Source organism: Xiphophorus couchianus, chromosome 20, assembly GCF_001444195.1.
Source record: "Xiphophorus couchianus chromosome 20, X_couchianus-1.0, whole genome shotgun sequence".
In the NCBI taxonomy this organism is placed as follows: Eukaryota; Metazoa; Chordata; class Actinopteri; order Cyprinodontiformes; family Poeciliidae; genus Xiphophorus; species Xiphophorus couchianus.
In genome coordinates this window covers 11,113,674-11,140,622 of record NC_040247.1, presented here as the reverse complement: position 1 = coordinate 11,140,622, position 26,949 = coordinate 11,113,674, and the positions used below count along the sequence as shown (strand labels likewise).

Here is a 26,949-nt window from a genome sequence, read left to right as displayed (position 1 = left end):
ACCTGGATGTACTTCGCCTCTCGTTCAATGGCTGCTGGAGAAAGGATCATTTTGATTCTACCAGAACTGGAAGAAAACAGAAATGAACTCAAAAACTTATGAGCCTTTCAAATGTTGTAAAGGTGTTTATGTTATGAAAATCCGACTACTCAACAGAAGTAAAATGTTTGAGCCCCTATTCATACACACTCATAATCTATACCAGAAGTGAGTGCATGTCAATTTCTCATTCATTTTTGCAAGCTCATTAGTTGTTTATTCTCCAAGTCATTTTGTTCTTTGGTCTTAGTATCTAAGATGACCCCAAAAGAATTTTTTTTACTTGAAAACTCAAACTATTCTGCACCACTGAACAACACAAAGCAGCTGTAAGTAACATGTCACTTATATTTTTTCCCCTTGCTTTGGCATTTACACAGTAACACCTGCAATGATAGTAAAATAAAATGTCATGTAGAACCAGAGGCATAAGGTCAGCTTCATGAAAGCAGGCAATAAGAGGGGAGTTATAAAAAAAGCTTTGGAGTGGAAGAGTATTAATGAGAAACTTTAGGGCACATCCTCTGAGTTTATTAGTGGGAAATTGACTGTGCCAATAACCTTGTAGAGGCACTGGGTGAATCAGGGAACACCTCCTCCATGGCGTTTGGAAATTTAATTTCTCTGAATTAATCAGGCGTCATTATTGACGCTTTGATCTCGGCGCTGGACGAAGTGGCGTCTGAATCTCTTTGTTGTGCTTTGGTTAATGTCAGCAATACTGGAAATGAAAGGCAGAACCACCGTCCAGGTGTGTATATAAATCAACCCTTGAAGGTAAGGTCGTGGTATTCACAGTCTTTGAAGATGCAGGAGCTGATCTATCAGATGGCAACATATATTTACTCGACTGAGGTGAAACCAAAGGATTAGAGCAAAGTTAGAAATACTGTTTGTTTATTGATGTTTTTAATCCAGCAGGAAATACGAATACCAACGTGGAAGCCACAGTGGTCTTTATCACATAGAAAAACTACAAGACATCTAGTGACTCATGATGTAACAAAACCATTATAATCTACACCAACACGTTATTCTTTGTTTCTTTATGATGCATTAGCTGCTCGTTCTGGACATTTAGCTGCTTCCATTCGCAGGAGACTGGGCGGCAGCCTGCAGGGTCCTCCTGGCCATCTCCAGGGCTCCTTCCTGGGTCTTGTTGCCGCCAATAAATCCTCCAGCGTGGACAAAGATACATCCCTTAATGCCACTGAGCTCCGACAGCGCCTCATCTCGCACACCGCGCCACTCTTCTGGAAGGGACAGCCTGGGAACAGAAGGGGGAGTTGGTCAAACAGATGGACGCCACATGGTTCACTTCCTGTTTATAATTCATTTTTATTAAACAAGATATCAAAATAGAAGAACAAATATATAATCTGGAATAAAATGAGAAAAAAATTAAAAACCAAACCAGTGAAAAGATATCAGCCTTGCTGACAAATGACTTTACAGTAAAATCTTTAAATAACATTAGACATGAGCTGAATGCAGGCGTCTAAATAAGTGCTGCAGCTTTTGCCGTCCATCAACCTGTGAAGTAATAAAAGACCATTTCTAACAATTTACAGACCATCCAGCTACAATGAGAAAAATTATTTATATCTTTGTGTGAAAAACACTCAAAATGGGAGCCAATCTTCCCAGAAGTGGACGTTCAAGTAAAGTTCACTTCAGAGTTGCTGTCCAAAGCCCAGACATAATACAGAAACATCTCAGCCTCTATGGGTGTCAGTTAACACTTTAGAGGTTAAAGTTTATGGTAAGAATGAACAAAAATGGCTTGTCTACAGAAGTTGCCAAAAATATTTCTTTTTTAAAACAATAATAATAAAAACTTTGCTCACAGATTAGATTCTCTAAATTATAGTGAAATAATGTTACTTAAATAAATAAAAAATGAGTAGATGGGTTCACTTTTAATGCCCAGTGCATTTTAGCTCTCATTACAAGCACTTTATATCACAATGAGAGTGCCATTTTTAAAACTTCATATTTTTCCACTCACATTGTAGGAATTTTTCAGTATAGATATTATACAGGTATCTACAGCTCTAGAAGAAATTAAGAAACTGCACTGAACCCCATCAAAAACCTCCTGGTTATTCCACCAAATATTGATTTCTCTTCCCGAGTTAAACATTAGTATTGTTTCTAAATTAATGTGAACTTGTTTTCTTTGCATTATTTGAGGTCTGAAACCACCGCATCTTTTCTGTTGTTTTGACCATTTCTCATTTTCTGCAAATAAAAACTACATTCTTGCTTTGAATTTCAGAGACATGTTGTCAATAGTTCATAGAATAAAAAAAACAATGTTCATTTTACTCAAACATATACCTATAAAAAGTCTAATCTGAGAAGCTGATCATTTTGCAGTGGTCTCTGTATATTGTATTTGCACATATTGGCAATGGGACAAAAAACAGGGTCACAAATATCAGCAAAATCCACATTTAAAGTAAATTTATCTGGACATATAAAAGAAACAAAAATCATAAAAAAACATACATGACTTTAAAAATTAATTCAATACAAAATTTCCCCATCACTTTCCACAACAACTCGAATTGTCCTCCTCTTTTCAAATTCAATGACCAGAAAAACAAGAGATGAGCAGCTGCCATGACGTGAAAGGAACCTTTGCACACAGCAAATCTAGCATCAGCGCCTGCAAATGCAGCAATAATAAAAGTCAGCTTTATTCTTCTCCAGCAATGCGGAAAATCACGAGTCGACAAAGTGGCGGGCGAGCCATACTGTGTCGGAGTCAACAAGCAATCTTACAAAGTGCGGGAAAAGATTGACTCTGCGGGGTTTTATGAGCTGACCTCCACGAAGCGTCTCTGGATGAGGCGTATAGAAGCTGACAATTCATAAAATGTGGAGCAGCTCATTTACCACCTACTGCATGTAATACACACGTCTGTCAGCAGCATAGCCAATCGTTTAAAACGCATTACTAGTTATCTAGAGTATGCGCACATCTGCATGTCGTTTCTACTTTGATGGGGTTATAATCTCCATTATGTTAGTTTCCAGCCCTCCTTCAAGGACTGTTATATTTAGCATATTTTCACTCTGATTTAATTCTGACTCTGCACTTCATTGCTCACCTCTTGCATTTTAACGGTCTCTGAAATAGGCTTTAAATTACTTCAAATGCTTCAAAACCCGGAGAAAAAATGGCCCCAGATCCTAAAAATATTCTCCATCTTCTTGCTTGAATATGGAATGAATTATGGATGTATGCATTTAAACTTGTCAAAAATAAGCTGACACACCTGTCAAACAGTTTAAAGTTGTTGTGAGGAGCTTTTTAAAATGTCTATCTGAAACATTCTGCCATTTTCTAAATATAAGTAACATCTCATAAAATCTGTATACCCAGAGATAAGCAACCAAGAAAATAATAAATAAGCACCACATAAAAACTGGGATTACTCTCAAGAGAACCCAGTTTCACACCTATTAGGATTGTCACATGACCACCTAAGGTGTAGAGCGTTGCAAAGCTGCTGAATAATCTCCGTTAAGGGATCAACAAATCGATTGCTCCACAGTATGGCTGGAAAACAAGCTCAGAGGAAAGGTCAACAGGGGTGGTAATGAGCGAAGGAGTGGAGGTGGAGGGGGGATAATGACTGGTGTAGCTGCTGCTGTTATGGCAGAGCAGGAAGCTCCTTTTCCCAAGATGACCAGACTAAAACTATGACCTCAATTAGCAAATTACAATCTCATAGGAGAAGACCCCTGCAGGTAAATCTCAGCTGATACAAAGTTATTCTTTAAAAAAAAAAATGTTATTTCAATTTAGATAACACTGGAGAAAACTGAACGTTATTAGTTTAAAACTGCAATTATTGACATCATGTAGTACTTGACCTGCTAGTTGCCTTTCATCTATAGAAATATAAGCTTTTAGTATTAAAAGATACAGTATATCCTATATATAGTTAAACAAGATAAATAAATTGTTTAATAATTTTGATGTACATTTAAATTATTGCACTACTGACTCAAATGTTGTTTTATGCACATATATGAGCTTTATGCCGCTAATGTATTAATTAAGAAGGCAAATGGTTAACACTGCAAACATTTGATTCATGGATGGAGTTTAGCATTACATAAATAGTTTCACTCTTCTGTAACTTTATGTTGCTGTGTATTTTTTTATGAATATTCATAACTTTACCATGAATAAAAAGCACCAACTTATGGCATAATAACTTCACTTTTGCCCGAAAGAATACTACCTTAATTTCCTTTGTTTTATATCTGAAAGAAAGTTCAAAGGCTTGCTGCTACTGCTATTTCAATAATCTTGGGATTGAGAAATTTTGAGACAGAAGGTGCATTTATTTATAGTTACCGGAAAAAAATTATCTCAAAAATTTTGATTTATTGTGACAATTAATATTAATTAAATCTTTGAAAACCACAAAACTTGCATGATTACCACAATAAATACAGCAAAATATCATGATAAAATGTAAACCTAATTGCGACATCTTGGAAAAAGACAGTAGTAAATTATACCAGTCAGCGTTTTTGTTTTTTTTATTATTTATTGCTAAAAATGATTGAAAATATGGTAGGAAAAGAGAATACAAAGTACGGTACTAAAATTCTGCGGTAACATAAGGTTACAGATCAGAGCAGCTATTTTTCTTGCACAAATAATGGTGTTTATTTGCTTTTCCCCATGATGCTTTTAGGCTATAATATCATTCAGCACATACAGTAATATACAGCACATTTCTACAGAAAGAATGCCTTCACTTCCATCTTCCTTCCACTGGCTCACATTTCCTTAGCAATGTGATGCAGATAAAAATAGACCTCTTTCGCCCCAGGTGCAGTGGCAGGGACACAGGCGATAACAACACCCCTTTTGCAGAGTCGGCACAAGCGTACTGGGAGGAAACAGGCCACCCAGAGAAGAGCCATCTGGAGCTATGTTTTTTATTTTAATCCATCGTATAAGCCATTGTTCTCATGTTGCTCCCCACCAACCAGCATGTTTTCATTAAATTAAATCTTTGAGGTGCTCCGGGACCACAAACAGGTGCCTGTCTTTTAAGTTCAAACACACTGCTACCGGATAGGATTCTGCAGAGGTGTGGAAAAATGTCTAGCAGGAGGATGAAGAGGGGGACGGCAGAAAGTGTGAAAGCTGAGAAAGTGAGATAGTAGATGAAGACGACGAATTGGAGAAGGAGAGAAAATAGGATTAATAGGAAGGAGCAAGACAGATGGAAAAAAAGTGACAAAATGTAAGAGGATAATTATGGGACAGACAGACAGAAAACTCCCAAGAGAAAGGAGGAGCAGAGAAGTTGAAGAAAAAAACCCTAATTGGAAAGCTGGAGAAACGGGAGCTTGTGGAAAGAGGTGAAAAATAAAAGCGTCCAACATGACACCAACTGGTCAGACCAGGAGAACAAAATCAAATTTCTTTTTAACTTCCTGTGTGTGTGAGCACAATTTGGTCAGATGGTCCCCTGCTGCTTCCAAGAAACTCACAATCGGTAATGAGCCCTTTGAATCTGAGACCAGGTCCGACTCCATCAAAGGTGGAGGAGAAATATATTTAAAGAACAGAGCAGTGAAGAGGTTAGAGATGCTATCTAGAGTGACAACATGGACTCAATTCCAGCAAGAGGTCACTGCAACGACAACAAAAAAATAGAAGCCTCGCTGAATAATAGTGCAACAAATGTCACATCTACTGCATTCACAATGACATCTTACTCTGTAATTCATATAATTTAACCTACCAACTCAATATTAGTGTCATTTATGGATATTATTTTACAGTGCAAAATACTCACTCTTAACTATTAACAGAAAAAATATAAAGCTTAGACTCATCTGTGATATTCTTATTATAAAGTTGAATAAAAATCAGATTCGTTCAAACTATTATTAAAACAAGTTTAAACAAAAATGTGAAAATGTGTAACAGTCCGATTACTGACATTTCTCCAGCAGTAGCAGCAATAGTTGACGCAACAACTGCTGCTACTGCTGGAGAAATAACATATCTGTTGAAGGCTGTGCACCACTGTGCAAACAACTTGACAGTTTCCAGATTGGTTAGGTTTTCAGTTGAAGGTTCGAGTCTTTTTGTCTCATTAAAAGGTGAAAGTTTTAATTTTAATCATTTATCATGAGTTCTGTTTTATCACAAAGAAGAGACATTTTAACAAGCAGCTTCAGAGATTCACAGCATTTCATATAAAATAATGTATTAGATTTCTTCAGAGTTATTTCAACGAGTAACATCAGAAATAAAAAATAAAAACTTTGAGTATTTTATTGTCTACAAGTCATTACCAAGATCTGGACATGAATTGCTAAAAAAAGACAGGGCACACAGTCTCACCAGCTGCATTAATTGGCTCTTTTTCTTCCTCATTTTTCACAATATTATCTGCTGTCATTTTTACTCATTAACTTAATGAATTTGGACCAATCTTATCAACTTTTATTACATTTACCTTTAAACATTTCCAAGCAATAAAGGCAAAAAAAAACAAAAAAAAACTTGAGAATGTCTCACAGGCATCATAGGATTTTTAGCTGAACCAATTAATCTTCGCCAACACAAGCCTCCAAACTAAATGTATAATAAGCAGGATTATGCATAAAATCTTAATTAAATGTCCCCAATCAGCTTCAGAGCACACACTCAGATGTATGGCAGTGCTTGAAATTGTTTTGAGTTTTCACTTACAAATAATCTTGGTGTGAAACTAGAAATCAGCTGCAGGGAGGAGACAGATAAACATTTTATAGAATTAGCTTTAATTAAACTTACATAAATTAACTTTCGGTGGAAGTTTCTTAACTAAAGCTTTTGCAACCAGGTAAAAATGAGCAGCTACGTAGTTACTCTCAGTCTTAATTTTTCATTTGGACATAATTTACATTAATGTTTAGTAACCAATGAGTTTTCTGCATAAGATACCTGTTGAGAGAGCTTTTTCAAACATGTTTCGGTTATTTTGACTTGGTCAGAAGTGTGCACAAGACATAAAAGAACTCTGTATGTAAAAACTATGTAGAAACTTCTGTAGGCTTATTCTGCTGATAAACAGCTGAAACTGAAGCCAAGCAATTCTCCATAGAACATATGCAGATGGTGACGCAGTACTAAAAACATTCTGGCAAAGAAGTGGTACATCTGGACTTTAGTGTAAATGTATTTTAAGAAAAGTGAAACATGCATTTCATGTGCCAAGAGCATCGTTTGCATACTTAAAATTTCCAGAGACAGCAGCACTGACATAGGATAATACACATCAGGAATAATCTAATAATTTATCAGTGAAAACTTAGCTCTTGCTGGAAGGGACAGTAATATATCAATGAACTAACTAAACCATATTAAAGTTTAAATGTGAATGCTACTAAACCTAAATTTTTAAATGGTGTGTTAATTTATTTTAAAAGAAAGTAATTACAATTAAGAGCTTTGCTGTTTTGATATCTCACTAGATAATAAAAAATGTGTTGTGTTGTTTTTCTGTTCTCAAATACAGAGATGAAAGCCAAACAGCTAACAGAGTAAGTCACACTGGTTAGTTTTGTTGCTTCACTAGTAACCGGCTGATCCATCAGCTGATTGATTTTTTTGTTAATTGGTACCACAGTAGAAAACAGGTTTGCGTCAATCTTAATTTCAAACCTGGGAAGCGTATCTTGACAGGGAGCTCAAACCACCAGAACCCCATCATTGGGCTATTCATGAAGCTAATATTTAAACAGATATAGTGAGGGAGATTTACTACCTCACTACTGCAGATACAGAAGTTTTACTTTTTTTTAAAAGTACTGTCAAACATATGCTGTAGCTTTAGCACAGCTAACATTCTACATTTTTCTGCATTTCTTTTTTTTGTCTTATTGAGTTCGCTTATCAACTACAGGACACAAATGTAATTTTCTGGATATACTCACCATTTTAGAAGAGTTTAAAACTTACAATAAACGGGGAGAGTCTGAGTATCTCTGCTATTGGAGCACTGCTGCTGGAAAAATGCAACCGTTTGGGCAAATCGATGTTAATGCAAATAAGTATGTTTGAATTATTCATTTTTCTACTGTAGATTATATCAAAATATTGATTATTTTGACAACATATTTTGTAATGACCATTGCAACTGAACATATTGAGTAGCTCTACTTAGTTGCACACAACATTCTGTTAAACTAAAAGAGACTTTTTGAGGATTGAATGGCATTCACAGTCTGAACAGGATGATGAGATAATGACACAATATGCTAATTTCTATTGCTCAACAGAGCATGAATCTCACACTCATTAATATTAATGAAAACTCTAAAGCGTATAGGTAGTAGCTCTAAGTAAATGCAGCTGTCAAACAGGAAATATGTCGCCTAACTTCATTCAAAGCACTGGGTCTAATTAACAGCAGGGAGTCAAAAAAAACAGATATCTGAGTGAGAGGTGTGTGCATGGAGAAAAAAAAAACTCTGGGGGCTTCATCAAAGTGTTGATTGTGTCTACGTCTTCCTGCTCCTCGGAGAGAGCTGTGAGAACAAAACTGCTGTCTTGACTAAGATATTACCTCCTTGCAAAAGAGTAAAAACAAGTTATTCAGTCTTTGTAGGAGGCATCCTCTCCCTGGATAACATGCTCACGCTTCGTGAGCTGTTGTCAAATGGTCCACTAGGCATTAAAGGTAAATCGTATCCCATCGTTCGTCTCTGTCACCAGACCTAAGCTCACTTCTACACATGAAGAAAACTAAGGTTTGACTGTAACCACATTTTATAAAACTGTTCTGTAGGAAGCTTTGTGGGAGCCATAGTCACAAAGATACTTCTCTGAGATGTTCCCTACATTTAAACAGTCCAAAGCAGTGCGCTACACAGCAGATTTGGCCTTTAAATGACATTTAACAACAAAAAGAACATCATAACTTGGTTCAAGTCTGTATTGTTGCTACCTGTTCTGGAAGGTGTTAAGCCCTGCAGGGACACACTGGACACGCCACTGGCCGTTCTGGTCCGAGTAAAGGACAAACTTGATGGGAGTTTCTACGTCTAGCTCTTTCTCGAGAGCAAACAAATGCTCCTTCCAGGGACAGCCACCCTGAGAGAACAGCAGCACCTCCCCACTGGGATCAACCTGGAAACAACAAAGAGGGGAAACTTCAATCAGTGAATTGTCTTTTCTTCCCAAGCCACCGTGTCAGACGGTTTGCTGCTAAGAGACGTTTAAGAAGTCGATGCGGAAAAATGTTTGTGGAAAAAAATAAAAACTCTTGGCAGATGACTAAAATGAACCATCTGTTTTTACAATCTGTCTTTGGCGAGCTTCAACCAGTCAGATCAACAGAGCGGAACCAATTAAAAAAAATCAAACTCTTAACTTAATCAGACAGGGGGGGAGTAAAAACATCTTCTCCATCAGCATTAAAAATTATAGTTACATATTTGCTCTTCTCTTATTAAAAGTCGCTTCCCAGCCAGGTATAATTGGAGCTCTGCCATCTGGCTTCATGCCACAGATTTTTGGTACTCCACTCAAACAGGCATCTTCAAATTCTGACCAGTGATTGATCTGGTCATAATTTGTTTAGTTGTCCTGATTGAAACATCAACATTTTATTTGATAAAATGTTTTTCAAGACTTTCAAAAGCCCAAATGGTCAGATTATTGTAGTACTTCATGCAAGTAAAGGTAAAAAGAAAGTTTTGATGTTCTGCGAGGTTTTATTATGAATCACAGGAACACTTGAATGAAGAGCGGCTGAAGAGACGCCATCCAGCAACTACTGAAAAACTGACAGTGAAAACAAAGTCAGTGCTAGACGTTTAAGTTGCTAAATGCACTCAACAAAGTTAGATAACTTGTTTGCTACATTTAATCACCTAATAAATAAATGTCTTAAAAAACATTTAGATCCACGTGGTTGATTATTGCTGTGCCTGCATGTCAATGTGCAGACTGTGCATCCAACTGAACACATTTTTATTGATTACTGAATTAATTACTTTTAATTATTCAGATAATATTAAAATTAAACGCATTTAAACAAGTCAGGCTAACAAATATGAAGACTTAAGGATTTTTTTCCACTGCGGGTGAATAAAAGCATATTTCTGTTCAATTTAACAATATAAGTTGTTTGTAGGTTTCCTGGAAATGTTTCAGCTTTTATCATATCAGTCCAAGTAAAAGGTGCAACAGAAGCAGATTATTTTTCCGTTTGAGTTACATGCATGACTGTGCTGTTTTTATTCATTTTCTGCGTAGTCTCAACAAAATAGACATTGTCAAAGCTCAAGCTATTTATCAGTGAATGTGTACATTTCACTTAGTTTTCTTACAGATGGCAATCTATGCATATATTCACACTTTAAACAATATTTAATAGTTTGAATAATTCTTGAAGGATGTAAGCATCTCTTAAAGGCACAGGACATATATAACAAAATGAAAGCATAAACAAAAACAAAAGCAAATCATTTATACTTTGAAACATACATATTTATTGATTATTGCTCACAACAAATGTGTTTTATGAATTACCCTCACCTTTCAGACATGCTCTGTTCACAACTTTTCTGTTTTGTCAGTGCATTAATAAATAGATATTTATTCTTTTTTACAAAAAGAAGAGAAAAATAAATTAGTGTTCAGAGTGTTGTTACCTGATGTCTCTCTTTGAATGCTTGTTCAACCACTGCTCGGGCTGGCAGCCAGGAAGATTTGTAGAAATCCAGACGGTCCAGAAACTCTTCCCCAACCATCTTCAGGGCCTTCCTGAAGCCATCCTTGTGAAAAATTGAAGAGATTAGCTTGTGATTAATTTTGAAGTTTCTTGGAGAACAGCATTAAGAGCACTAAGGAAATGCATTCAAACAAATTACATCTCCACGCATCATCACAACTGTTTCTCCAGTTTGTTTCTGAAATTGCTTAATATGAAAGTCAAAGGAAAGAGAATAATAATTGCATTATAATTGTTATATATGACGCTATCAGTTGTGCATAATCCTTTTAAAATTAATCTTTATTTTCCCTCATCACAATGTCTTCACCATGCTCCACAAGCTTTAGCATCTTGGTCACCAAAATCTACATTCAATTTTAGCCTCAAGCAGAGCTAAATCAACCTAACAGGTCAGAAATAATGTTAATGTAAAACACCTGAAATGAAATACCTTAACAAATATTGTTCAAAGCAGTCCTTTTGTTGTGCACGTGGATATTTCAATAAGTATTACAGTTTGCTATAATGAGCAGCTTCAGAAAGAACTAGAGAGTTCTGACAGTCTGATACTGATAATAGTTTGCTTTAATAAGACAAAATCCACAGGGGTAAATGTTTTTAAGATGTCAAAGAAAAGAGCTGCACAGTGTTTGTCATCCAGAGACCTCAATAAAATCTGTATTTCAAGGTAGTGTGGTTGTGTCCTCAGCTGAAGACAGAAGGTATGACATGATTACTAAAAAGTCTGAGTTCCTCAGTTCACAGATTTGAACAAGAATGGGCAATTTTTATATAGATTTGTAGCTGTTAAGTCTGCAGAACCACCTGCTTTAAATAATGAGAGCCTAATGGAAAATTTCCAGATGAAAGGAATCTAACGTGTGTCCAAAGAAAGGTTGGAAATTAAACTCATGCTTTTGCACAAGTATGTATTATTTTTCCAACATAATATGTACAAATCAACTCAGTTGATGTATGTAAAAAAAGAAAGTAAAGTAAGATCTCAAAAACACAGCACAAACATTTCCACACACAGCTTCACACTGTATGCCATAGAGAGGTCTAATCTGTATGCATCTGAATGAGAAGCCTGCAGCAGCAGAGGGTTTTTGCGGTCATGCATCGAGGAGATGAAAATCCAATATGCTTTTTTCAATTATAACACACAGTCACTGCTAAGAGCTCACAGGTTAGTCTACCATAAATCTGTTTCAGTTTTCCAGTGACGCCACGAGACGGCTTGCCAGACGGATCAGTTAGTGTGGAAATTGGAGGAAAGTACCCAGACAAAAAAATTATAATTGTGTGAGCTGAATTGTGAAAAAACAAATAGGCCAACTGGTCCCCTAAGAGCCCTTACAATGGAAAAAGCCATTGGTATAGTCAACATATTTGCAAGGCTGGGCAACACATATCTCATGAGGGCTTTCTGAAAACAGGTGCTGATTCCCTGAAGACATTCCCATCCTGCACTAATGAGACAGAAAAGTGACACTGGGTCGTTGCTGAGTCTGTTTCTGTTCGGCTTTAAATTGAACCTCTGGACACTAATTGCTTTGCACCCATTTTGTTAGTCACAACACTTTTAACCCATTTAAGTTTTTTGTGTCAAGACAGCTTGTTCATTATGCATGTCATTATAATTAAGAGGGTTTTTTTTATACAGGAGTGCAAAGCTTTATGTCTAATATCAAAGCCAAACAAAAGGTGGCTGTAGGCAATTGAAAATGTATGAAGGTAAGAGGTTATTCATCATTCATAATGGAAGTTCAGGCCATTTTGTGTTTACGCTAAAGCATAACAAGATGAATATCACTTAATATCAATTATTATTCCTCTAAAATATCTAAAAATAAATCAAACCTCATCAATATTACATGTTACATTGAAAAAACCCTTCATGCTTTAAATGCCCTACATGTAAAACATATAACTTTCATTTACCATGCATGGATCTATAAATATGTAAATTGCTCACATCCTCTATTTCCATCTTCTGCTGGCAATTGCAGCAAATCTGTAAACATTCACTTTCACTTAGAACATGTACAACTACTCAGCGAAGCACAATGGCAGAGAGAGATAACTGTGCAGTTCAAACTGTGTGTTTAAAACAGAAACAAAGGGACTCGGTTCAACACAACAGAACAGATGAAGAATGTTAAAACATGAAACACTTTCAGAACAAATATTTAAGAACTGATTTTCAAAAGGTATAGAGGAAACGTGTTTTATTTCACTTTGTATGTGGTAACTTTCTCCACATGTAGATAGATAAAATAAGCATAAACATAATAATTATTTGGAATTCTTCTTTGGAGAAGGTGAGGAATCAAAATAATTTGGACTTCTTTCCATCTCATTTTAAGTCTATAAACTGAAAGACATATTCATTGATTAAATTTAGATGTCTTATACTGCATTAATGTTGAAGCAATTGAATTAATTCAATGTGATTTACATGTTCAAAATACGTATTACCAATATAATAAGATATTAAATCTGATTTCAATGATCATATCAGATCAAATGAATCCAATTTTTACTTTAACTCATCTCTCAGTCCTCTATCAAGTGTGGGTATCTCCTCCAGTGAGATCTCGTAACAAGCTGAATAATTACTGGTATGGAAAGCATGAATTTAGGAAACCACTACATTCCAAACAGTTTTTTACATAGTTCATTAAAATAGCACTCTGTCAGTCAGAGATACAGAGGCTGATACATTGATGATAATGTCATTATATATTTATTTTTTCAGATACGCATATGCCGACTACTGGTTTCCAGCTTTGCAGTTCACTACTCTGCAGAGGATTGTAATAATTAGGGTTTCAAAGTGGCTGATATTTTCCCATGGGTAACACTCAAGATTTAAAGTGCTTTTTAAACTCTGTAATAAAATAATAAACATAGCATAGATGACATTTACAATAAGAATATGTATTGTTTATTGAACAATTGTTTTTCTGTACCTTTAACTTAAGGTACAGAACTTAAAAAGATATTGATTTACATTTAAACCAGCCTAAAACCTAAAGGGGGTTGTTTTTGGTGTCTGTGTATACTAAATTTATTTTTTCCTGCACAAAAACACTTTTTATTTGCTGGAAAATATTTTCATCCTTCCAGTTTCATCTTCTCCTATATCAAGCTTTGCTGCTCTTTTCTGCTTCTCTGCCTTACAATGACAAAGCACTATTACTGTACAGAGCAATTTGAAGAAAGCAACTTTGGCTTGAGAAAACTGGCATGATCTATGAAAGGACTGAGTACAGGGTACCTAGACATTGTTCCAGGCCAAAATTCAATACTTTTTTCAAAACTCTTCACTCTTCTTTTTTAGGCAGTTCTAACAAATGTTAAAATACAGTCATAGTTTACCGATAACTATACGGAATAAAACTATTCTGGACATCCCTTATTTAATTATTGACAAAATTAAAATATTAACGAAAACCATCAACAATTCTAAATAAAAGATCGCAGATCGATAAAAGGTAGAGTAACCCTGTGATGTTTCCATGCCTCTCCACGTGTGACTAAATCACACATGCACGGTCACATGTGCTCACCTCAGTGTCCTGACTCTTGCTGTTCCAGCGAGGATTCAGATGTGCGACACGTGCACTCAGCGTGGAGGAGACGGCATAACGAACTTCCCCGTCACACTGTGAGATACCGTTGTCTACAGCATCCACCTCCTCCACAAAGTTCTCGTACAGCTGTGAGCGAGAGAAGAGACACGTGACACATTGAGAATCTACCATTTATTTTTTAACATAAAGTCTGTTTAGTCTTATAAAGTCTCTGAAGAAATAAAAGGACTTGCATGGGAAAATAACTTACTGAATACATAAGAGATTAAAAAGAAGAAAGTAAAATGCATGTACAGAAGCTGATTTGGGGCAGAAAACCCTCAGTGCATCAGAAGGTCAATCACCAAAGAGCTGACATTTTGCAAGAGACTTGAAAGGAAAACAAAGCACTTGTTTGTCTAAAACAGCTGAGAACAAGACATGAAACACTAAAATAAATAAAGCCTGAGCTACGTCTAAAAGGATTACCTATGGCTTTCAACACAGCAATACATCAAACAAACCAAGACGATATGAGGTAATAGCACTAAAATTAAAGTTGACCTAAGGTTTGGCATCCTGAGACTCTAAACTCTGACAGTGTTTCTGTTCGGCAAGAGTTCAGAAACAATAAATCATTTGAATTATCACTCCTTACTGACAATAATCAAGAGCAAACACATGGCTGCAAATTACACAGTAACTAAAAGGAACATTTTGCAATTGCTACAGTGGCATTGATTTTTTTTTAGTTTTGTAGTTTGCAGTTAAGATTGAATGCTTTTTACTGTAATATGAGCAAATGTCTCTCCCATTTAAGAAGCTTTTTGTCGTCACAGCTTTCAATTTTATGATAAAAACACACTGTTCAGTGAAAACAGATCTGATTCCAACAGCTGACTGTTAGTATAGTAAATATAGCACAATCAGTGGTAATCCATGGGCGACCATAAATCTGTCATCTTTCTTTTCTCACCTTGTCAAAAAGCATGTTCAGCTGCCTGTCATCGTCCTTCATCTGCGTCAGCTGGGCCAGCAGTCGCCGGCCAAAGTGCAGATAGACCAAACCGGCAGAGCTGAGCTTGGTCACCCACGGCTTCTCAGGACACAGACTGTGGAAGTTCTCCGCAAAAGTCCTGAAAGGAGAACAAGATAACCTCTCAGATCACCGCAGCACAAACAAAGGTTTCCATTTATGACCATGTTTAACAAAGTTAAACTATTTCACTTTTTTAACCATTATTAGTAGAGATGAGGTGGGACTAGTGACAAGCTGGTTGGAAATCAGTAAACACACAAACTGAGTGCTACCAAGTCACGCTCACAACAACACTCTTTGGTGTGGATGTTGTTACTGACGGAAGAAGACTGAAAGCTAACTGTTCTCAGTATGAGCAGATTGGAGGCACAGAAATGTGAGCAGCTATTTAAGACTATGGTACATTTTTCTTTTCTGACATGTCAAGAATTGTAAGAAAAAGACTTTCAACAGAGAACCGTACAGTTGAGCAGAGTGAGATTGAAAAGATGTTCTGTCTTTTTCCTTTACAGATGTCAATCTTTGGATTTGAAAATACTGCAATCTTTAGGAGTTAATATTGGGATTTACACAATATGCACACAGAGACTGTTTTTTTTTGTAATGCTAGTCATGCTAACTGTTAAGATGTTATTTAAATTTTTGTTTTAGGTTATTAGCAAAGAACTGCTTTATGGCTAAAGTCCTCTCACACAGCTATATCTGCTGCTAATAAGAAAGTAATGTCTGATCAGTGCTCACTGTCTGAAAGTCACAAAAATATTTATGTGCTTTACTTATAACTTCTTATATCACAGATTTCAAAGATAAATCATAATTACAAGGTTTTTTTCTTCCTTTCAAACAAAAGCTGGAAATCAGCCAAAAAAATACTGACATTTGACTTTATAACTTTTAAGAAAGAAATTATAATAGGAGGTATACAGTTAGGTCTTAAATTATTCATACCTCAGAACGAGGAAATGTAAATGATCTTCCAAGAGTAGAGGACTAAAAATTAAGCTAAATGTAATATGTTTTAAATGTAATATGTATTACAGAAATAATTTGGTGTTTAATATGTTCCCTGAGTACAAACAACATGTAGAAAATAATGAAGATGATATGTTCACAAAACTTAAGTACACTCACACTTTTACAGTAATGAAGAAATTAGCACCCTTGTGCTGTTATACTGTAGAACTACATTTCATTAATTGATCAATATGTAGTGTGAAAGCCTCCAAGACATATACATGTTCAATAAGATTTTAGGTCTGAAGTGTTTACACAAAGGAGAGAATGAAGAGGAAACTGTTGACAACCATCATTCTGTAAGGGTTATAAGGCCATTTCCAAACAGTTTTGAATCCATCATTTCACAGACAAAGAGATTCCCAAGTGGAAAAGATTCAAGAGTTGCCAATCTTCCTAGCAGAGGTTGAACTATCACATTTGCCACAAGGTCAGAGCATGTAATTCTCAGCGGAGCTGAGATGCCAAAAAAAAAGAAAAGTTCAGGACAGTGCAACTGGGAAATAATTTAACATGTATGGCATGTATGGCTGAAAGGAGAAAAACACTGTTCATAGGAAAAGCATGACAGCAATCTGCATGTTTCTAAAGTACATCCAGAGAAACCATGAGATTTCTCTAGCAATGTCCTTTGGGCCGACAAAATAAATTAGAGCTGTTTGGCCACAATTCTCAGAGCAATGTTTGGAGAAAACCAAACACCGCATATCGGCACAAATACATCATACCAGCTATGAAGTGCAGCAGGGGAGGGGCAACGCTTTGAGCTTCATTGGAAGCCGCTAATCAAAATATTGTAGGACAAATCCTTAAACATCTGTCCTATCAGCATCAAATTCAAAACAGAAAGACCAATTTGAACTCCTGAGAAAGCTGTGTAAGCATAACTGAAATGGTGAGTAGATTGATGGAACAATGAACAAAGGACGGGAGCAAATTTAATCAACATTGATTAAGTTATACAAAAGATGAGTAGGGCTGTAACTTTCAATTATTTTAGTAATCAAGTATTCTATCAATAATTCCGATGATTAGTTGATTAATTGGCACCTTCTGCAGATTTTTCACTTAAGCTTATTTTCTACAATATTAAAAATAAATTAATAATACATCATATTGCCTAGAATGCCAAACAATGTACCATTCATTTAGGAAACTGTTGCTCGTTTGTAGCAAAGCATGCATCTGCAGCTTAGTCCTTCTGCAAGACTTAAAAACTATACAGTGTAGGGCTGATCTGTTGATCTGTTGACATTTTTTGATTAACCTATTACTAACTGGATAACAAAATATGTTTAATAGGAGATTACTTTTCCTACAGAATTTGAACCAGGTGAAGCTAAAACTATGCCACTAAAACACATTTGCAGACGAGGTTGTTTTTTTTTAAAACCTTACATATAAAATGCATATATTTTTTGTACATATTTGGCTTAGTTACTACTCGAGTATGTTGTTCTTGTTGACTCAAAAGAAAAAACTTTTTTGAGTCTGTATACTCCAGTTAATGATTATTTGATAACTAGATGACAATTATTTCAATAATTGATTGATCACGATTAATCAAGTAAATCATTTCAGCCCTGAAGATGATTACTTCAAGTTGTTGCTGTTTGTACTTGATATTGTATTGAGAAGATTTATTTAGAGTAACAATAACTTACATTTTAGCTAATGTTAGCTAACTTAAGAACAGAGTACCACACAGCTGTTTGTCACAAAATGTTGACATGCAGATGTGTTAAGCTTATGCACTTTACCCCAATGCTAATGTTTTACCTTATATTTATCATCTGAGATGTATACGCAATACTTTTAATCTTCAAAATAATTCTCCACACTGATATGCTCCTCAGTGTTCTTTTCCAGCATGTCTTTTAGGTTGAGCTCACGAAGCCACTGCTGGTCTCCCCTCAGACACGTGCTGAGTTGGGTGGGCTCCAGCAATAAGCTACTGCTGGTCATTTAATTCAAGTTTAATTAGGATGCTTTGGCTACAGCACAGCAGAAAGCAGGATGTCAAACGAATGAGTGACATGCTAGTGGAGCAGGGGGTAATCACAGCTATTAAAGGCCTAATTGGCCAAGCTGAGGCATTTCTTCAGCACTATGGAGGATATCATACTGGTAGGAAGAGAGTAAAAAAAAAATCACTGGCGAAAATGTAGAAGCATATTCATGCTGAACGAGCCAAAAAAAATAGTCATCTGATCTGCTTGTGTGAAATCAACGTTACAGCATGAGCCACATTGACTCATAACGGGGACAGATAAAAAGAAAAAGTTGCAAATGTTTTTGCAGAAAAAGTTTTGAATAAACTTTAGACACGTGTTTACAAGCTAAACTACTTAATGTTTCTGATCCCTCTAATCATTAGAAGGATTGCTTTAAGCTGTGTATCTAGCCTGTCGGCGTGTGTGTGGGGGGGTGCATGTGTGTGTGTTTCATAGATTTATCAAAGCATTGCAAGAAACATCCTGCTTCTTGAAACTGGCAACGATGGGAAATTAAGCTTGAGCAAAGAGGCAGCAAATAAGGCTGCATTTTCACTCCTTCTAAAAGGTAACATTTTAAATGTGACAAAAATCCAAACATCATTATTACCAATTTGTATTTTATATTTTCAGAAAGAGCATCAATCACAACCTTTAAACTGTAGGATAATCTTGTGCAGCTCCCCGGTCTGTGGATCAGTGTTGTTCCATCAGATTGTGCAGATATCACAGAGATTCTAATTCAAACTCCAGTCTAAGGATGTCAGAAGCTGGGTCAGTGCATTGTTATTATATGAAAGGCATGTCAGAGCAGGTTTTGCGGAGCTGCAGGGTGCATTGTCAGAGTTGAATGCTTTTATTGAAGTAACACCCATATAAATGTCAGAACCTTTCCTACTTCAGTGTAATATTGTGTTGGAACACAATTATGGACTTGACATTAATGTTGTCACTTTTAAGTGTATAATAACAAGAATCTAAAATGCTGAATAAATTACATTCTGGTGAGATTACATTAAATATTCTCAGTGACTAGAAGTAGTTTGGGCAGCCTGCTCTGTCAAGATCCATTTTTCATGCAGATCTGCAACCTGGAACTTATATTTCAATACTAAATTAATACAAGTATTTCAGTTCTTCAGTACAGTGATGAGTCACATCTAATCCCAGATATTTTGTAAGAACTTAAGCTAAACTTAAAAATGCTATTATATTATAAAACATACATTTAGTAGAAAGTTAGCTAAGATTAGTACAGGTACAATAGACCACTTACCTTTACATTGCATTCTATAAGCAATTGATGGGTAATATCCTTTTTTCTCATGTTATCTAATCAAACTTTTTTTTATTTTTGCCTTCAGTTGCTATTAAATAATATGCAAGTATCATACTAACTAATGCGAACACTAATGGCAAATATAATTTAAACATCCCATTAATTAACATAAATTCAGTCGCATATTAGATTAGCATAGCATTTTAGTAAGTGCTGGAATACAACTTAACTTTACATGATGATAGCTGCCAGTAGAAAACAAAGAAATACTAACATTTCTAACAGCTAACATGTCGTTAGTAGTATTAGCCAATGCTAGCTAGCCACTTAACTTTATATAGGAAATAATAGACATGTTAGCTTATTGAAATGTTAGCATCTTAAATAAATTCACCCATGTAAAGATTTTGAAAAGCTTCCTTAAGCAAATTGTACAACGTAAAAAGAATGGACTGCTACACGGGTCTTTCAGATATATTTTTAATACGCAACTTATGTACCTGACCTAAAATCAGTTATATATTGATATCTATGGATTTTCTTTTTTTATTTCTGTTTCATAAAGCTCACCTATCCATCCATTATCTTCTACTTAATCTGGTGTCAGATTGTTGGGGCAGCTGCCAAAGCAGAGTGGTCCAGAGTTTCCTCTCAGCATGGGTCATCTGCTGTAATGGTTTCTCACGGTTACAAATAGTTTTAAAATGCTATCTTCTTTTAGTGTAAGTTTTTTATTATACAAAAAACAAATAGATTTGATTATGAAGCTCAAACAATTTAACATCTTTGGAGGGGGGTAGGAGTCCTGGTTCGCACCTTCAAAGTAAAAAAACCCGTTGCTACCATTTTAACAAACTGATTTGTTGTCAGAAGCCCAACAAATCAGTTTATCTTGACTGCACAACATAATGACTCGAAACAGGGAAGCAACAATTACCTGGGTCTAAATTGACTAAAAGTGATTACAGCCCAGTCATCAAACTACCTTCTTCTTTCATTTGCCCCTTTTAAGGGACTCCAGAGCGAATTATTACCTCCATCTCATCCTATCATTAGCATCAACTTCTGTTATCCCACCTCTCTTAATATCCTCCTTTACTTCATCCATAAACCTTATCTTTACCTTACTCACTGCTAGCTCCGTATCAAACATTATTTTTTCTATCTATTCACTATGCCTTCTTTCTTTCTGGTTTGAGTAGCAACCACTAAACTGAAGCTGTACCTCTCACAAAATGTAATGTATATTTAATGTGTGGCAAACAGCTTATAGAAGAAGAATTCATGTCTTCATTGTATCAATGCAACTGTCAAGTTCACGTGTCTAGCCACCATTTTCCAGATCTTTCTCCAGTATCCAGCCCGCTTACATGCTTTCTTTCCAATACAATCATCATCAGCATATGTGAGTGACAGACACATTCTCCTGTGGCCTCCTACTGAGCTGTGGCAGCCTCTGAACCTCGTGAGCCAACAGCAAGAGGGGCTTTGATTGAAGGAGCACTAATTACCACTAACCGTATAGGAGGGAGAGATCTCCGACATACGTTCATCACTATAGCCATGAAAGTCATTTACAATCATAATAAGGGCAGTAAGTTAGCAAAACACTTGGAATGTGATATTGGACAACATGGCCAGACGTTCAGTGAAATCAGTCAATAGAAAGTTTGCTAAAAAAAAACAGAGCCTGTCTTTTCATTGTTCATGCAGAGAAAGACTGTTTCAATATGTCAGAACAGCAACCAAGGGGAGAGTTACTCTGAAGGTCTAGATAATGAAAACATTCCTAATCTTATTATCTAAACATTATGATCATAAAAAGACACAGAGAAACAGTGGCACAATAAATTATGTTAGAGACAGAAAACTCTAGGTGTAATAAGCGAGATTAATTACAGTGTCTGGCTCAAAGATAGGCCAAACTGGTACATCAAAATGTAATGCGTTCTGTTAGTATTATAAAGTTACACCTTCCAGTAGATATATAGGTAAAGACCAGACCTAAAACAGGTACCTTTTCATTTCACAATATTTCAAACATTTGCCAGAAAAAGGCCTGGTGGAATATCTTGCTGACTCATTACTATCAGTTACCAGTAAAATTTTCAAAGAGTTACTAGTATTAAGATAAAATCCAGTGGAAATGTTCTCAAGAATCAGTCAATAGAAAGTTTGCTAAAAAAACAAAAAACAGAGCCTGTCTTTTCATTGTTCGTGCAGAGAAACAATGTCAGAACAGCAACCAAGGGGAGAGTTACTCTGAAGGTATTTAAAATATTTAAAAATATTTATATTTTTAAATCTTCAATCAAGCAAACTGTAGGCTAAAGATGAAAAAGCTTATCACTTCTACCATCAGTACACAATTCAAACCCCAGCATACATTGGGGAAAATTCACTGTGAACAACCTGGACCACAGACAACATAGCAGCCGGTAATGACAAATTTATTCAGAGCTTGATATACAGATTTCAGAGTAACACATGGTCCCATTCAATTGTGTGTTTGACAGAGAATGTTTTGTTTGTCTTAATGCAATAAACATTTACACAATAAAAAGAGTGAAATGCTCAGCAACCCAAATATTAGATAATGTAGGACAAAATAATAAAACTACTGAAATTAATCAACCCAATTTCTTCCAACTTCAAGTATTTAGTTTGAAACACTATGATGAAACAAATTCATTTTGTACTGAACAGAAATAAATAATCAGCAGATCCTAGACTCATTTTATTTAGCGTTTAAAGTTTACCAAGCTCTTTGGCAGGACTGTTCATGACATTGCAAATACTTCATTACTGCAATTATTAGTTTGTTGGATGCTAACATGACACATGTCATAGAACACTAAGAGTCAGAAATTGACACTTTGTAAGACAATATACAATGTATGTAAGTTGTTGCACTGAATCTCACAGAGTTTATGTCCTCATCTGATAATAACAAAAATATTTAAAGTCAAAAAGTGTAATATTGCAATATTTAACAGATGAGATAGAGCGCTTTCAAGTTGTTAAAGGGGTGGTACTATGTATTTTCCAGGCACATAGAGCAATTTTAAAGCACAATCAAGTAACTATGTTAGCTACAATTGTTATAAAAATTTTGCATATATCAAACATGACCTAAAAGAAATAGGCCTAGAAATTGGATTCTGTCTCTTTAAGAAACTCCTACTCTTTCCAACACTCCACCTCCACCATTACATAAATGTTTGTCCATTTGCAACCGCTCTTTGAAGTGTTGAACTGAAAAGTAGTTCCTATGATGAGCTCAGCAGATGTCCATTTCCACCAGGCGTTTGCTAATTGCTACCTTTTCCCACCACATTTTCTTCATCCTCTCAACTTTCAGTGTCTATGGCTGGAAACAAAACTCAAAACAAGCAGCTTCTTTAGAAATGACCTTTTACGATTCATGCTCCTTGTGGAATTGTTAATGACCATCTTCTGGACATCTGTCCAGTCAGCAGTCTTCCCAGACTGGGAGACCATTTAAAGACTCAGTAAATCTTTGCAGGTGTGTTGAGTTAATTAGCTGATTAGGGAGTGACACCATCATTTTACAGTGCTTAACATTTTCACACTATTCTATATTTCTGAGACAATAAATTTTGTGTTTTCTTTGTAAGCCATACTCATTTTGAAAGACTTGAAATATTTCACTTTGAGTAATGAATCTATATAATATACAGGTTTCACAGTTTAATAACAGTTGCAAAAAATGTAGAACGTTTTTATAATATCCTACTTTTTATTTTATTTTATTTATTTACCCAGGTAAACCCCGTTGAGATCTAGATCTCATTTTCAAGAAGGACCTGCTTACAAAGAGTAAGTATCCATAGAAACTTATTTGTTTCGAGTCTCCAAAGCAAAGTTGGCCTGGATATAACGGTACCTCTGATGATGGTCATAGCGATGCCTCTTGGGGTCAAATTCTCCTCCCACGTCAACAACAACATCACATTCTGCCAGTACAGCTGTGTCTCTTGTTCGAACAATTTCAGCCTCCTGAGGAAAGAACACAGTCACTCATAAATACATCACAGGGGAGACAAAAACACCTACAAATCATGTAAATAGCATAAATACATTACACATACATAATATAAATCAAGAAGGGGTTTCTATTTTGTGTTCATAACCAGAAATTCACAGTTTATCAAATTGCATGAATCTTAAAACAGTTCTTGGATGCCATATTTATTTTTATTTAATATATAATTAAGTTTTATGCATTAATATTTTGCTGGCTTCCCAGATTTAATTAGTTTAAATGATTTGCAAAGTCTTGTATTCTCACACCTTATATAAAAGGGAAACGGGTGAGGACACTGAAGTTTTCAAGAAGACAAAAAGTCCTTTTGGACAATGTTGTATAGTAGTGTAACCTACTGGGAAATAAACAAACGTTCAAACACTTTATTCAAGATCTTATAATTTGGCTAACTCTGTTGTCACAAATCCCTTAGAATGTGTATTATTTTTCTGGCTTCTTTTCCTAAATTTAAGTTTTGTGTTATAGCTCAAATTTGATTATACTATTTTATCTAAATATAAATGGATAAAAATTTATTTCTTTAATGCTGGTTTCTCTAATTGACACTAATTTAGATTTTAAAAAATAGGCCACTTTATATTTATAAAATGGCACATGAAACAGTGTAGACAATACTAAGTTTTAACCCTTTTTCTAAGGCTAAAAATTACGATTTGGACAAATTTTTTATGGCTTTAAAACTACAAGGAAGTGCCCCAAGTCTGAAAGCTTTGAACCCTTTTTCAAGTAGTTAAACTTGACTTTTCAACATTTGGTTAATGACTGTTGCACATTATAAGATATTTTCAGCAGTATAAAAAATAAAAACACACAAACATAAACATGCTTTATGAGAAAAAAATATATTCTGAATGTACATATTTCAAATGTGATGAACTAAGAACACCTTTTTTCGGTACCACAGTGCCTCCTGGTGGCATATAGGTGCATACACAGAAAACAATAGATAAGAGACTTTAAAAAGTACAGTTTCTTCTCTGTTGTTTGCTGTACCTACCGCGTACTCCGGTAACTGGCGGAGGAAGAAGCAGGCCAGGACCTCGTCGCAGTGGAAGGTTCCGTTGTGAGTTCCGATCTTTTTAATGCCCATTTCGTCAATGCGGATTCTCTTCGGTTCGCTTGACATAAATCGTTGTTCTGCGTCACAATTGTTCGCAGAGCTAAAACGAAATCGCCCACACAGAAAATGTAACCCCTTTAAATGACACAAAGGGATTTTATGTCCTACTGAATGGGAGATTTTTGTCAATTTAAGTGCAATAACTCGTGGACTCCACATTCATGTAAATCCGCACGACAAGCGGTCTTGGCGGGCACATTTAGATGCCGGACCGGATGTAGCGCACTTGGTGTGTCACGAGTAGAAAGGTAATTTTTGCTTACTTGCACACACACACAAAATAAATAAATAAATAAATAACAACAAAGTAACCTGAATTAAACTACATTAAAATATTTTTCCACTTTTGAAAACGGTGAAAGAATGTGTGCGGCAATTTACTGACAGTAGATGGCGCTGCAGACCCTAAAATAATCAAGTCTATTTGGAAGACAACTAAACTAGGAAGAGCCAATCGAATTAAATGCATATGACTTTTTATGCTAGTAAAAGAACAGTTCTAAGTTAATAGAACTAGAAGGGTATTATTTATTTCAGATCTTAGTTTTTATTATTATTATTATTATTTTTTTTTTTTTTTAATTTATACAGTGTTTGATATGTTGTATTTTATTTTTAATTTCTGGAAATAAGATGTTTTTTAGCTAATCAAATTAGTATTTGTGTTCATGGCAACCAACGCCATATTTTTCTAAGTAAGTAATAATTTTGGGGCTTTCTTGTAGCAATGTTCAGCAAAAACTGTTTTTACACAGGTTTTTAAAACCTGTAGGAAAATGTCTGCTATAATGGCTGAAGAGAGTCTTGAAATTTTTCCAATGGTGTTTCAAAAATTGGAGGAAAAATTACATGTAAAAAATTGTGCAAAATGTGTGTAAAACATACTAATATTATTAATAATGATGCACAAATAAATGCATGTTTTGTAGTGTTCTCTAATTGTTCAACCTATAAAATCTTATTTTTCTTTTTTTTCATAGAAATGCAAATAAACTCTCACTCTAAATCACTTTCTCTCAGTATGGCCTTCAAAGTTTATTGGCAAGCTAATTAACCAGATGGGTTAGTTACTACTATCAGACAGTAACAGATGTTGTGTCTTTTCCATGTGGAGTAAACATCTTATCTTTTATCTCATCCTGATATTTATTCAGTTCGATTGTGTTTTTCCTCCTGCTTATATTCCAGACCCCTGAATTGTTGATCTGCAATACGTCCACACAGACTTATGAAAACAGCATGTGTGCATGAGAGGTGCATCTTAAAAATGTATTTTCTGAGTAATCTGTTATAATCTGGAGCAGTTGGTTTACTTCACAACAGTAGGTGGAGCAGCGGGCCATTGGGTGTCTTTATTTCAGAGAACCAATAAGCAAGTTTACAAAACTTAATTTTAGCTTAATGAAATTTAGTCATTGATTTGGAGTAGCATATTCCATCATCTTTAGAGTTCTGAGTGTTCAAGGCTTTATTTCAAATGAAAAATGCTGCTCATTTTCCAACAGCAAACTCCTGTAAACTAGCCAAATATTAGTTATAATATGATTGTTTACTTAAAATTGTTTAAATTAATATACTAACTCCATGACTCCAAAACAGGCTACTGCAGTTTATTTTAGCATTCACTGAGTCCCTAGACCAGGCGTGTCCAAAGTCGGTCCTCAAGGGCCGGCATCCTGCATGTTTTTGTTCTCTCCCTGGTTGTAGTAACAACCTTCTCAGCTTGTCAATGTTCTCCTAACGCCTCTAATGAGCCATCATTGGATCCAGGTGCGTTAAACCAGGGAGAGAACTAAAACACACAGGATGGCGGCCCTCCAGGACCGACTTTGGACACCCCTGCCCTAGACCTTCATAAATCAGCACCATGGACAGTACCTCCACATCTAACTGAATTGTGATAGACGTTATGTGTTGTTTTGTTAACATACCCTCCCTTTTACCTCTAAGGTTTTCTGTTCAGGGAATTAAAAAATGTTTTCTTATTCTTACTAGCTATTGAAATAAGGAAAATGTGACATCACAAAAATAACTCTATTACTTTCTACAATGACCTAATCTGG

The 26,949-nt window shown here is 35.5% G+C and overlaps 1 protein-coding gene across 1 annotated transcript; it reads right to left on the bottom strand.

Annotated features, from left to right (window-relative positions):
* Nucleotides 1–919: 919 nt before the first annotated feature.
* Nucleotides 920–25,097, bottom strand: myg1 (myg1 exonuclease). Its single transcript, XM_028003995.1, has 7 exons — nt 24,764–25,097; nt 23,605–23,717; nt 15,348–15,507; nt 14,369–14,518; nt 10,732–10,854; nt 9,021–9,202; nt 920–1,306 (listed from the first exon to the last, which is right to left on the bottom strand). Exons 1-7 carry the CDS (start codon nt 25,043–25,045, stop codon nt 1,117–1,119), a joined length of 1,200 nt encoding a protein of 399 aa, XP_027859796.1. The 5' UTR covers nt 25,046–25,097; the 3' UTR covers nt 920–1,116.
* Between the last annotated feature and the right edge of the window lie 1,852 nt (nt 25,098–26,949).